Here is a 14,922-nt window from a genome sequence, read left to right as displayed (position 1 = left end):
ATTGACTTATTATTGTTCGAATAGTTACCTAGTATGCCATTGTACCGTTCAAAGCTGAACAACCAAAAACTATACACTGGTCCATAGTCAAGAATACAATCGGCCAAATGTGTATGCATATGCATATTCGGTGTAATGCGTTGTGTTCCATATAACTTTTCGACATCACGACAGAACTTTACAAGCAGAGAATGCGCAAGAACCACGTCATGTATTTTAATCATTGGCCGTGACAGAATTTTACAAGCTTTAACAAAATTCAACCAGCATTTGTAATGTTTACCAGGTAGATGACCTAACAATGCAAACGGAGAGAAGACAGTTACCCAGGTTTTTCCACTGTTCTGCCGTAAATCCAGAAAACGACTTGGCTATTTTGAACGGAAGTCGACCCATGTTTGAAGGTGTATTACATATGTCTACTTTCTGTTGAATAAGTTCCAAATCTGCACGTGTCAAAAGAGAAAGTTCCAACCACAATTCCATCATGCGTTTCGCAGTTCCCAGAAATAAATTATGCATCGGATCAACAATAGTAAACCTAATGCAGTCGAAGTATGGTAGTCGGAGAAGTTCGGAATATCTAGCGCCATATAGAGACTCCTTCGCATTACGCAATTCCTGCGTCAACTTCGCTAAAATATCCTCCTCAACATGCCTCCTATGGTCAACAATATTTCTCCCACTACTCGAATTGAATCCGGAATAATCAGTTGCATCACCGAATCCACCAGTAACGAACTCTTTGGTGCACTTATTGCAACCACGTTTAGAGTTGGGAGCAGTGAACCCGCAAACCTTCTTACTGGCTGGCATATCACAGGCTACGCACAACAAAGCAGCTCGAAAGCGTTTGGTAAATAAGTGAGCCAGAATGTCGTAGGGTCACGCCTTCCTCCCAAAGAACAACAAGCTCATCAACGAGTGGTTTAAGGTATGAGTTAATGTTATTCTTGGGCTCACTAGGTCCGGGAATGATTCCGACGAGAAAAATATTTTGTCGTTTAAAGCGCTCACTGCGCGGAAGGTTCATCAAAACAAGGTACAAAACTCCGACAGAATATGGTGTGTGATCATATGGTTGCATCCAATCAACATTGAGCATAAAGCTATAATTACGAGGAGATGCCAGAAAGGATGATCCATTGAACATCTGAAAATCTCTCCAGACTCGTCCTTCAAATACGTCACACATAACTTGATGAGCAGTTCGAATATCACGATTTCTCCACAACTCACATCGCTGGGTAAAACCAGCTCGCCTAACAAACTGTTGCAATGTTGCAATAACACTCTGGTAACAATATATTTTTTGAGGATATAATCGCTTACCACCATCTTTAAGAGTTACCTCTTTCAACAGAGTTGAGCTGCATGGTTGACGCATGCGCAATTGTCTATAATTTTAGACAAATAACGTACTTAGTAAACTTGTCACCTACCAGGCCTACTTCTTTTCTAAAAAGGTACAGCGATCCAGGAAAAGCCAAGGAGAATGTGGCAAGCCAATTGTTGGAAAGAGATGCTGCTTGAAAGAATCGTTTCAACGACAAAAGCAAAAACTCCATTGCGTTGTCCGGTATGGGAAAGTAGGTCCAAAAAAACGCAAGTAAAATAACTAGACAATTGAGCAACGTGCGGTTGGAAGGAGAATCTGACGTATTGACACTAACGGATGGAATTTTAGTGTCTTCGTCGATTTCATTATCTGAAATATCATCCCAGATCTCACGCTCAAGCAGTTCTTCGCGGAACAATTCATCAGCCGAGTCAGGTTCAGTATAATTGCTATCGCAATGATTTGATGGAAGAGGGAAACATGGAGTGACCTGGTCGATCACAATAAAGTTGTCTTCATCATCACTACTGCCTTCTAAAATTGGATCTCTGCCACGGTTTGAATTTTGGTCAAAATAAACTTCCCTATGTCGCCTGAAAGTTCTTGCAGGTAAATAGGTCTGCAATGTGGACACAAGGTCATATAGTTGTTGTATTCAGCCATGATTGTTTTTAGATTTTTATAAGCGATGTTGATATAAAAACAAGAGTTTAAAAGAAACACAAAGGGCTAAACGGGGGTAGTAGATGCTATTCAGGGACACTATAAGTGTCCAGGTGACCTAAACCAACCAATTAGAAGCCTCATATTTATTTCGCGCTAAATCTAGAATTCGAGAGGGAAACTCGAAGGAAAAATTTTCAACTTGTCTTGACAAGCCAGTTTTTATACACTTAACATTTAATTTTTTAACGAAAGCTACCAGTTTTTTAAAAAAATGGCAATCAATGGTCAGAATGAGGAACTCATGCGACGTATTTTGGCAAGTCAACGGACAATCATTGAACAAAATCAAAAAATATTACATCAACAAGAGCAGAATATAGCTAAAGAGCGCGGGGCACAGCTTGCTACCCGAGAGAAAATCCCCCTTATTTTAAAGGTAAATGCTTACTCATTCGAATTAAAGTAATTTAATCAATAATTTCTATATGGGGAAGAAAAACTGTGTATGTATTACGATCCACTAAGCCTTTTTCAACAGAATACAGTTTTTGCAAATGCTTAAATGTATACAACAATGGTGTCCCAAAGCAAACAATGCAATGTAGTACAGTATGATAACTTGAATTTGTAAGAAGAGGAGGGATTGGAAGGAAGGACTACAGTATCAACATATAATAATAATGGTGCATATAACCAAATCATTAATCAATGCAACAATGAAATCAAACATGAGCATGTCATGCAGGATATGGTTTGCTGCTGACCTTGAGTATTGGGTATAGTGATATAAAGCAAATTTCCCTTTTCAGATTTTCATTTTATTCTGTTTATAGTTTGTCTAGTCCATTTCCTATGATTTTCCCTTTAAAAGGGTGAAAATTAATTGCCCAGGGTCAGGGATGACAGTAGAAATTGTCAACAGCATGATAATTTAAATGTGAATATTCTGGTGATTAAACAGGGGTAGAACTCCATACATGCCACTGGAATATTGCATGCTTGTAAATTTCAATGATGATGAAAACTTACAGTAATTTCAGTGATTAATTAATACTTGTCACTTGGATTCCAATCCAAACTCCCTATAAAATAATGAAAGATTTTAGACAATATTAATATTATGTATGGTCAGATATATATAAATAATACAAGACAGTTTTAGTAAAGAAGTGTAGTAGCTAATATTTTATTATATTAACTTTGGTGGGCATTGCGGTGTACTTTGCGGGCTAAAATGATAAATTTGCCAGGCTAAAATCTATTTTAGCCCACCTTGTTCTTAGCCAATCAGAAGAACGACTGTAGTGTTTATCCATTGTAGTGTTTCTATACAAAAATCGCCCTTTAAAAAGTTAATATAATAGTGATACAGTTGATGTTCTTGGGCATAAATGTGTTTTTGGCCCTCCTCAGAATACTGTTTAACCCTCGCTACGCTCGGGCTAAAATAAGTCCAGAGTCGGGCCAAAAACACATTTATGCCAGCAAACATCAACTCTATTGTTATATTGCATGCTATTATAATCTTCATGATGATGAATACTTACATCAATTTCATTGATTTATAATCATTTTCATTTGGATTTCAAGTAAAACTTCCTAAAAATAAACAATTTCAGACAATATTGACATAATTATTATGCACATCAATATTTATATAGATTAAAGAAGAGAGCTTTAGTAACTACCCAATAACCTATATGCAATTACATTTAATTTCTCAGCGTACTGTCCGTTTAGCAGTAAAAGGCTTAGAACAGGGATGGGACTTAACTCAGAGGTGGGTATATATATTCCACATTTTGTGATGTAATAGGTTTTGTACATCATATAGCAAATGGTACATAAAATGAATTTAAAAAAGAATTAATAATTGCCTAGATACATGCAACATTTTAGTATTTAAATTTATAATGTAGTTTTAGAGCAACAGCTAATGAAGACACCAACAAACTCCTGGTGACAAATATCAAGGCATTGACTGGCATGGAAAAGATGTCAGATCAGATAATTGAAAGTAAGTTGCAGTAAAGGAAAAGCATAGCTTACAACAACAATAGGCTGTGTTTTTCACCAATAAGTTATTATTGTAAGCACCATATATTTTTTTGCAATTCAGACTCATCCTCTGTCAAAGAGGCCAGTGTTAAGAGACATTTACATGGCATCCTCTAACGTATTAAGTTACTCAGGGAACTTTTTAAAATCCATAAAAAAGATCTGCTAGATGTAGAACAGCAATTGCAATAGTTTGCAGCTAGGCATTAATTAGCACTAAAGTCTACCAAGCCCTTAGATGGTTCAATAGCATACAAACTACAGGGTTGAATCAGGGTTTTTTTTGTTCAAAATATTCAAAATATATATAATGGCAAATTTTACCTGTCATAGAAATGATTTTTAATGTTCCGAGCCTGGATCATTGTATAGTACCAGAAATAGAATAAAAAAATGAGGTGTTACTAAGCCAATTAATGGTTAGGTATAGCACTTTTTATCGCCATTCTCTGGTAGGCAGTTAGAAGTGATTGAATTCTGTCTAAGTAATTCTGCATGGTACCCTCTATTGCCTTGTTCAATAACCTGTATACTCATCTGGCATACTGCATTACTATAAATTGTTTATATATGCATGCCTAAATAGGAACCGGTGTGCATATTGAGCATTATAGCTAGTAAAGATGGGGTATATTGCAGTTTATACAAGCAGTTTATTTGAAAAGTAACTTTCACTTTCACTTTCAGCCCTGGATGACAAAATGCAAACAGGTATTGACAGGGTAAACAACGTGTGTAAAGTAGGTCTCAGCATCCATGCATGAAAATATATTTGAGGTGATTCGAATGTTTGTAGAGTTTTCTATCCCGTCAGGAGAGAAAGTTCAATTACGTTTGTTTCTGGGTTTTAGCTGTAAAAATTTAATGAAAATATCCCCGGAATGTATATTGCGACTTAGGCAAACACAAAATCATGCGGTTTGAATACATTTTAATACATACTTACTTTGACATTAATATTCATACACAAAAGGAGTACGTTAAGCCCATTAATTCATAGGATAAAATATAGAATACAAGAGTCAATTTTCAAGCCATTAAATATTTTTTCAACACGAAAACATGGCAACGAAGATGACGAATCAGTCTGGCGCACGTGTTAAGCTTAACCGGGGGTGTAGTCACAAATTATTTTGATTGATACAACACGTGATAGGACTATCAATCTATCATTATTAATTTTCACATCAAAACTTAGAGATAGCTAACGATTTTAAGGGCTTGTTCCTTGAAAAATAAATGAATCCGATCCAACCTAGCCTCCGTTTCAATTTGTTCTTGCTTCAAGCATAGACCCAAACTGCTACCGCCGGTACACGGGTTGTTCGGAAGTAGGAAATTTTGAAAACTTCCCATAGCTTACGTTTGATTTTGACCCACGGCATAAAACAAGCTGCGGCGGAGTATCGTTAAGTGGAGATGCTGATATTCATACATTCATGTTAGCAGACCGTAAAAATAATCAATTTCGAAAGGAACTAAGGGCCTGTTCATATGAGGTGGGATAGCCCGGTTAGCCAGGAGAGCTCGGCTTGCTGAGATGAGTTTGAAGGTCGTTTCATATGCAATTCATACCGCCTATTATCCCACTTATTATCCTACCTTTGCAGGCAAGCGTGTGTGATCGTGTTTTAATACCGGCTTACCGGGAAAAATCGAGAATTTGCGTTCATATGGAAGTGAAGCCCTCGGGATATATTTTCCCTTCGGGGTAATATTTCATCGAATTCCCCTCGCTCCAGGGGCCGTTGTTCTAAAGATGGATAACTTATCCAACGGATAAGTCCTATCCAACGGATAAATCTGCTATCCAGTGGATAGTTATCCATTGGATAAAAACGCGTTGCACGAAGCGTGGATAGTGAAGTGGATAGCTATCCAATAGATAAGTTAAAATTTACCGGAAGAAAACTGGATTATACTGAAATTTCGTACCACAACGTCAGCTGTTGCTAAGCATTTACAACATTGAATTCATAATCATTACGAATTCTCGAGTATAGTTACTGAATGGAAAAGACTTGAACAATAGTAAATTTACTGCCTGTTATAAATGCGAGGATGTCCAAAAAATCGCCGCTCGGAAAGGAATGTCTAGGCAACGTAAAACGCTGCTGCGAAAAATTGCACTTCGCGAAACCATTTTTAATACATGCAATCATGATGTGCATTAGTTTGTTGAAACACAGTAACAGGAATATTGCATTTTTGTCCTATTTTATATAAATGTTTACAATGTTACCTTGTATCTTTGAATTTATCCACTGGATAGTGGATTTAAACCACCTCCGGACCTTGGATAAATTTATCCGGTAGATAGCGATTTTTATCCGCTGGATAAAGTTATGCAAGCTTCGTGCAACGCAAATCACACGCTGGATAAAACTTATCCGTTGGATAGCGAGTTATCCGTTGGATAGCGACTTATCCACCTTTCGAACAACCGGCCCCTGGGGCCGGTTGTATGAAAGCCGGATAGCGCTATCCACCGGATAGTGGTTTTTTCAATTGCTTCAAAATCGCCCGTTATTTGCTACAACTTTGATTAAATCTTAGTATTCCTAAATTGAAGATCCTCTTTAATAATTGTTGCTTTCAAGCTGAAATTTTATCCCCTTTCGAGCATTTTTAGAACGGTTGAAAAAATCACTATTCGGTGGATAGCGCTATCCGGCTTTGATACAACCGGCCCCTGGTCTATAAATGATAAATATATGATTAGGTGATTGATTATATACATGCCGGAATAGTTGAGTTTATATTCCTCTGACTCTGGTGCCATAAACGAAAAACGTACCTCACCAATCTTCTCTTAGATGAGACAATTGCATGAATCCCACTTATCATGAGAACGTTGCCCTTTTTCGGACGAACTTTCAAGATTGAATCATGCAGTCTGATACCATTTTCTAGGAGCAATGAAGGCACATTTCTTGACAATGCGGAGGAGACGCAAGGAGGTCGATTCAGGGCAGAGAAGTAATATTTTGCAAAATGAACGACGTCGCCATCGCAAGGCAGATGTAAGAAATCAATGTAAAAACGTACCTCGTTTGCCTTTCCAACTTTCGCAGAGCATATGCGTTGTTCAAAACCATGAGACGGATTTCACGTTTTGCTCTCACGAGCCAAATACAAAGATTAAATCATCAAACATAAAGATTAAATGGACCTTTTGCATATTAGGCAACTTTTTTATACATGCAAGATAACCCATTAAAATCACCACAGCTAAAAAGAGCGTACTGAAATTAGTAGAAATGCAACGTTTGGTTGCGAAATGTCATGAGATGCCAAAAATGTGGCTTTGCAAAGTTTGCAAATTTGTATACTTTAGTTTAATGCACGGAAATTACGAACCTGATTTACAAAACGTTTCCAACCTCTCGTTCGACACATATAACTTCATCTGAAATTCTCGCAATTTTTTGGGACATTCAAACATTGTTAATTTTTGGGACATCAATCCCTCTCTTTGCCATTTTTGGGCCTCAAAAAGAATAATACGCATTTCTTATTCAACTTAAATACAACTATAAGAATAACAAGAAATCTATGAGAGACATAATTATCATAAAATAATCTAGTTCAGATCAACATAGCTAATGATTACACAGCTAATGCACTGTTTTCTCGTATATTTATAGAAACTTCGACGCCGGCTGGATGCACTATATAAAACTACCTCTTGGCCTGAGGCTGAAAAGGCAGAATTTAGAAAGGGGATGAAAATATCATGTATGTCTCCCGAGCACAGCGAGGAAGAGGTAATTGAAAGAGATGACGAGTCCGAATCCGACGATGACGCTTTGGGTACGAAGAAAATATTAAAAACCCGCCCATTGTCATGGCGTAGCGAGAGATTCCAAAGCGTGTTGGAAAGCTTGGACCGGAAATATACCAGGCGAATTTCGGAGAAGGCTCGCTCCATGTTCAAAGAAAGAATTATGGGCGAAAGAATGGTTTGTTTGCCACCAAGTGACATCCCTGATTGGATGATTAAAAATTAGATAAATATGGCATCCATTGATGATGGAAGAAAGGTAAATTTAAAAAAAGGTTATTAAACTACACTTAATTACCGTTAAAATGTTTCCATTTTTATGAACAACTAGTCTGTTGCATGATTAAACTATATGTATAAGAGTTCAGCGCTACCTATTTTTTGGATGTATGGAAAAACCAAATTTAATTACGTAAATTTTGTACACTTTACGTAAGAAAATGTGCAACTCATTAAGTCACATATGCTGACGACGTATGGTCCAGTATTTCTATGCTGTAGAGCCACACTGAGCAGTATGGAAAACAAATATAGCCATCAATCTGTCAAATTTGCATAGCTATTTTCCGTACTAGTACTGTTGAGGATTTCTCAACCCGGCAAACTTGCACCTTAGTCTACATACAGTTATTAGATAGAATATACATGGTTTGGATACTATAGATGGAAGTAAAATAAAACTCATTATTTATGTTATTGCCCTGCAGGTTTATGCTGAAAATTGTTCTTTATCCGTCACATGCATGTCTTCTGTATTTTTGCCCAATTAACAAATAGTAATTATAGCTTGGTTTAGATCCTCTTGAACAACATGTTAATTCAGACCTTACTATTGGTTTATTTGTTCAAAATACGATAGACACGTGGCGAATAAGGAACAATTTTGCATAAATGTTTCCCGACGACATATATATATATATATATATATTATATATATATATATATATATATATAATATATATATTATTAATATATATATATATTTATTTATTGCTTAATAATATTTACAAATCGCTACTCAGAGTTTCACGCTAATGCGATTTTCAAGCGATTGAGATACTACTCTCTAAGCTCTAACGGGTTTGTTTGGTTCGCGTTCTGGTTGCTGACGCGGTCTTCTTGCGTTTAAAATTCCACGCGCTGAATTTGTTTCTGTGACAGCATTTCGAGAAAAGCTCATTTCGTTTGTTCAGGAGATTTTCCGACTTTGACTTTATAATTTGAAGCTTTTCCTCTGTGCAGAGCTTGCAACGCTTTCCGCCCGGAGTATAGGCTTGTGTCCGCAAGTTTTAGATCAATGCAACTGTAAAAGTGTAAAAGAATGCCCACTCGAAGGAAAATGTTTGGTCAAAAGCATTGTGTACAAAGCTGAAATAACATCGCAGAATAGCAATACAGTAAAAACATACATAGGAATGACATCAAACACCTTTAAAGAGAGATATGGAAACCACATTAAATCATTTAGGCACCTCCAATATTCATCGGAAACTGAACTATCAAAATATGTGTGGAAACTAAAGAATGCCTGCAAAGAATTTGCTATAAAATGGTCAATAATTAAGCGTGCACAAGCCTATACTCCGGGCGGAAAGCGTTGCAAGCTCTGCACAGAGGAAAAGCTTCAAATTATAAAGTCAAAGTCGGAAAATCTCCTGAACAAACGAAATGAGCTTTTCTCGAAATGCTGTCACAGAAACAAATTCAGCGCGTGGAATTTTAAACGCAAGAAGACCGCGTCAGCAACCAGAACGCGAACCAAACAAACCCGTTAGAGCTTAGAGAGTAGTATCTCAATCGCTTGAAAATCGCATTAGCGTGAAACTCTGAGTAGCGATTTGTAAATATTATTAAGCAATAAATAAATATTTCTGCTCTGTTACTTCTTTATCATCGAGCACTCTTCATATTAACAACAAAATTGCATTTTTGTTTATTTATTTATTTATATATATATATATATATATATATATATATATATATTATATATATTATATATATATATATAGTTAATGAGTTCTATTGTAACTACTTATATATATATATATTTATATACCGTATATATAATTAATTATATGTAGTCTCTAAACCATGTATGTTCTATTAACTGTGGTCTACATGATGAAAAATTCCATGTTCATGTTTCATAAAAAAATATGAAGTATATATGACTGGAGAGTATGGAAAATAACAATCAATTTGAAAAATTTTATAAGATTTTAGAAGATACAATATAAGAACGATATGCGAAAAAAATAGGTTGCCGGCTTCGAATTCTGTTGTATAGACATTTTTTAACTAAATGTATATAAATTATATCGGTTTATAAATAGCATGTAGCTATATTATTGTACGCATTAGGATCTATTCAGGATATTTTTGAACATCTATAGGTTTATATTGAATCTATGACTCTACGTGTTTATATTATTGTCTTATATATATGTACGATTTCAATATATTTTTTAAAAATAATAAAAAATCATTTTTTATTTACCTTCGTTTAAACTTTAAAAAATTCAATTGCGCGACACAAAAATAGAAAGCACACGCAAACAAATCAAACCGACCAGCATAATTTGAACAAGTTTCATTTTGCATTTTCCACGAAAATGGCAACATGCGTGATACAAATCGCAAATTTTATGTTCACAACAAAATCACACTGCAATCGCAATATGTGCAATGTTATAAATTTACCATAAATTTGCACTAAATTTGCACCCGGTGGCATCGCGGCAATCACTGTATCGCACTAGGTGCAAACACGAGGCAAATTTAAAAATTTGCAATGGTGCAAATGTGGTCATATACGATCGAATTTGAAATTGGCAATAAATTTGCCCATACATTTGCATACAGGCAAATCTATCTTTTCGTCCCGTGTTAGTTGCTAGTGACTTGCTACTGACAGTACTGTGTATAGGCGACATTCCGCGACAAGCTTGACCGCGGCTAAAGCTAGGCTACTGGTGTTGCTGCACGGAACATATTGTGTGCACTAGGTAAATATCCAAGCCTATATTTTAAATATTTTATTACCGCGCAATGCATTGCTGAAATTGAAATGTGGATTTCATGTGTATAAATGGTGTGGATATTTAATGTAGTATTATACCAAATAAGTTTTGACAGCATGCAAGCACACGTTACTACGCTGGTTCGCATACAAACGAACTTTGCGTATGCGATATTCTGTATTAATGTTTGGTTATCATCTGTAAACAACTTGATCCTTGCGCTAATTAATTTAATCGTTTGCGCGTCAAAGAGTATAAACAAAAGTGTACAATGGAATCTCTTGTGTTTAGTTTAACATAAAGTATGTATCTAGTAGCTGAAACTCAACCAAACTGAGACGGCAATTTTTGTTTACTGTCGGTTTACAGCCGTGTTAATAAAACGGATGCATGCTGTATCGCCTGTATGTCTTTGTTTATATGTCTTTAACCACTCATACATAGAGTTTGTTCGTGGAAAAATTTACAAAACCTGTAACGATGTTGCAAATGAACACGCGCTGAATATTTTGATGGGTATAGTTGCAGATGATGCATTAATTTGACATAACGATGATAATATATACTAATAACTGAAGGCTTTCTAACGATTAACCCGAATTTTGATGCAAAACGCCAATGTATATATGTACACTGTTAATTTTGAAGTGTTAAAATAGCACCACCGTAGGTGCCAAATCAACACCATGCAGTGGTGTTAAATAGAAAGTGCTATTTTGGCACCAACTTCGGTGCTAATTTAACACCACCAAATCTTGGATTGGCGCTAAAAGTGCCAACATGACACCATATTACCAGCACCATTGCAAGGTGCCAAAATAACACCTCTTTTGCCGAGGGGAAGTGTTAAAATAACGCCTTATAGGGAGTTAAATATGGGGTGTCAAAATAACACCAAATGGCGGATAGGCCGGGCCCGGGAAAGAGCAGGTTTGATTTTATTCAAGCTATTTAGTATTGGAAAATAAATTTGTATTTTCGAATGAGGTGATTTTGGAACAAAGAATTCCCGTGCGTTTTCGCACAACTATTCATCTAAAAGACGACATGGAAATTCGGCTTGTTGCTATGAATACGTCGGATACGTTTCTATATAAAAAACCCCCGAGATACATCGATAGTGATCCATTGTCCTTTTTATTTTATCAAACTATGTTATTTTGTGCTATGTATTGATTGCTACAAAGTAAATATTTCGCAATCGCGTATAGGCATACTATGTATGTCCATATAAGGAACGAAATATGACACGTGCCGGCGCCTGCATGCAAATTTTTTGAGCGCGTCGTTTGAAAACTCTTTTGAATCGTATATTCATCGAGATGTTTATGCTGCTGTGTTAAAGACGTTTTGAGCGTATTTACTCAACTATTTTGGTACTTCTAAATATCCTTAACAACAACGGGCGCCCATAAGGAAATTTCAAAGCAATTGGTTGTAGTATTATCTCAGAAATATCTTGGTAAGTGTTTGAATTTGATCAAATACAGACATACACAGTATCCATGTTCGCTCAAAGTCAAACGGCCAAATCGCTAAACAAACAAATGTGTGCTATTTTTTTATTCTAGAGAAGTTAAATGACGTATTCTACTTTACTGCGATCTCTTCAGCAAGCTGTGGTCAAAGAAAATATCATTGCGATAATAGGTATCTATTCATATTTACTTTACCGTAATTTTATGATGCGTCTTCGCTTTTCTCTTTAATGTTATTGACATAATTTAGCAAATATTTTATCCTATATCAACGATTGTCCGTGCTCTATTTTAATATATTAACGATAACCCTTGCTCTATTTTGATAAATTTGATTTTAGAGAGCAAGTTATTTGTTTAAAATCAATGCCTGTGTATGTCTTTTGATAAAATTATTACTGTAAGAAATATAATCTCTTACAGGTTTATACCTGAGAGTCCCATTTTAGCCTGTCATTTTTTAAATTCACATTTATATTTTAGTCAATAGCAAAGTTTCACTGAACACATTCTATTATTTTGTTGCAGGTAAAGGCAGAATTTGGAAGTGAAATGTGCAAGAACGAATTGTCCATGGTATGGCTGGCAAACAAAAATTGTGCCAAGAAGTATGTATTGGTTCTTTCGAACAGGATAGAAACAAGAAACAAGATTAGCTGCACAGAGAATCAGGTAAATCATGCAATTAATATACTATAAGTTTCCCAAGGAGGTGTTTTACAATGTCACCTGTAGTTTATTGCCCCAGAATCTGCAACTTAGACTGTCTTTGTCCAATGCTTAGTGTGCCTATTATAGTTTTGGTAACCTAACTAGATTTTCTGCTATTGATATTTGATAAACAATTTGTTTTTCAAAACAGACATTCAGAGCACAGCTAGTGGTTGCTTTAGGTCTAACTGAAGGAGAATCTCTTCTCTTTATGTTAAGAAACCTTGTGGGCTGATTTGACTTGCTAATAATACTACTGATTATTGATAAATTTATCTTAGGGTTGATGACTCCATATACAGATGAGGACATACAAATAATAAAAAATGGCCATGGAAGAACATGCTGGGAAGTGAGTTTTGTCGATAAATTTATACGAACTTGACATTGCTTGTCGAAAATTGTAATGTAGCATTATAAGAACTTGACATTGATTATCGAAAATTGTGAATATTTGTCTGACAGTGGTTTTTGTAAATAGTCCTGCAGAAGCAATTGTAAATATGCAACTGTGACCAAATATATTGATTTTTTATTTCCTTGTATAAGTGTCATTAATTTTGATTTAGATATGATTGCTGATGTAAGAACTGCACATTAAATTGCAGTAGGTAAAAAGGTGCTGCTTTAACACCAAATGTAGTGCTATTTAAACACCCAAAGGCGTTATTCTGACACCAGAATGGGCGTTAATTTAGCACCAGGGATTGGAGTTAATTTAGCACCCAGGTCATGGTGTTAAAATAGCACCTCAACAGGTGTTATTTTTGCCATATTCATTCAACACCTTTTTTGGTGCTAAATTGACACCTTCAAATTAACAGTGTATATAAAGTATAAAATAATGGGATTTAGGTAGTATAGCTAATAATTTTAGTTAAACATTCAAATGAAGGTATAGCTATTTATGTACACACATACTTGGAACAACACATGTTACTTGTTTGAAAATATTTCCTTTTCTTTTAATTAGATAAATTAGTCAATAATATCTTGCGTCAATTATACGCGCAACAGGCGTTCAGACAAATTCGTTAAAACCGTTAATAAACATAAATCGTTCAAACGGCTTCAGATTGAACGTTTATTTATCCGTTCGTATTCTCGACTTTAAACGTTCACATTTTTAGCTGAATTCGTCAAAACGTTTTCTGGGTTCGTTGAAACGTTATTACAGATCGTTCACTACCCGTTCGTTATCCGTTCGTTTTGCCGTTTCAACAAAATATCGTTAACGTACGTTTTCCCGTGGAAGGTCACATATCCTATGGGCGTTGTATTCGTATACATATAATAAAAAAATGTGTACGTATACGACGTATAGATTTGCAGTGTTGCAGAGGAATGTTCTAAGGGAACATTTATTCCCCAATGTTTAATCGAATATTTGTCCATATTCGGGTGTTAAGATGCCCATGCAGTCAGCAATCGGGCCATCGTGCCTAATAGGGTCATATAAGGCCATATAAGTCCCAAACGGGCCTATGAGCACATGCTCATAAATGCTCATGAGCAGATGCTCATCCGCTTAATGAGATATTTCAGGCCCAAACTCCTCAAAGGGAGGAAAAAGGGGGGTATGGCGAATGCGAAAATGTGTGCATTTTTAGAGCGAATCGAAATATATATTGGTGTTATGGACAACGCGATGCTTGAAGCATAAATTAAGACACGTATTAACGCTTGTAACAATGTAATTAAGTAGAACAATTTTACAAATATTTTAAACATATTGTCCGGGCACTACACTGTTTTCTTGTTTAGATCGTTTGACTTTTTCTTCCGTAAGCAAGAGTTTGCATTGAAAGCCCGGACTTGTCCGGGTTAGGACGCCTAGTCATGCAGCAATCGGGCCATCGGGCCTAA

At 35.9% G+C, this 14,922-nt stretch overlaps 1 protein-coding gene and 1 long non-coding RNA gene across 2 annotated transcripts; both read left to right on the top strand.

Moving 5' to 3' along the window:
* The first annotated feature begins 2,276 nt into the window (after positions 1–2,276).
* On the top strand, positions 2,277–8,073 carry LOC114542091. Its single transcript, XM_028561839.1, has 5 exons — positions 2,277–2,441; positions 3,730–3,785; positions 3,925–4,022; positions 6,977–7,086; positions 7,711–8,073. The coding sequence occupies exons 1-5, from the start codon at positions 2,277–2,279 to the stop codon at positions 8,071–8,073; spliced, it is 792 nt and encodes a 263-aa protein (XP_028417640.1).
* A 3,747-nt stretch (positions 8,074–11,820) lies between these two features.
* Positions 11,821–12,911, top strand: LOC114542095. Its single transcript, XR_003689478.1, has 3 exons — positions 11,821–12,329; positions 12,439–12,517; positions 12,874–12,911. It is a non-coding gene; the product is annotated as an uncharacterized LOC114542095 (long non-coding RNA).
* The last annotated feature ends 2,011 nt before the right edge of the window (positions 12,912–14,922 follow it).

The sequence above is a fragment of the Dendronephthya gigantea genome, unplaced genomic scaffold (assembly GCF_004324835.1).
Source record: "Dendronephthya gigantea isolate DGI-Jeju-01 unplaced genomic scaffold, DenGig_1.0 000335F, whole genome shotgun sequence".
NCBI classification, from domain to species: Eukaryota; Metazoa; Cnidaria; class Anthozoa; order Malacalcyonacea; family Nephtheidae; genus Dendronephthya; species Dendronephthya gigantea.
This window is presented reverse-complemented; position numbering and strand designations above follow the sequence as displayed.

What these genes read in the sequence shown, in the direction of transcription:
- LOC114542091 (XM_028561839.1), top strand. Translation starts at nt 2,277, where the DNA reads ATGGCAATCAATGGTCAGAATGAGGAACTCATGCGACGTATTTTGGCA. An exon ending in GGATGGGACTTAACTCAGAG is followed by an intron (nt 3,786 to 3,924) that starts GTGGGTATATAT and finishes TTTATAATGTAG; the next exon opens with TTTTAGAGCAACAGCTAATG. An exon ending in GTCAGATCAGATAATTGAAA is followed by an intron (nt 4,023 to 6,976) that starts GTAAGTTGCAGT and finishes ACCATTTTCTAG; the next exon opens with GAGCAATGAAGGCACATTTC.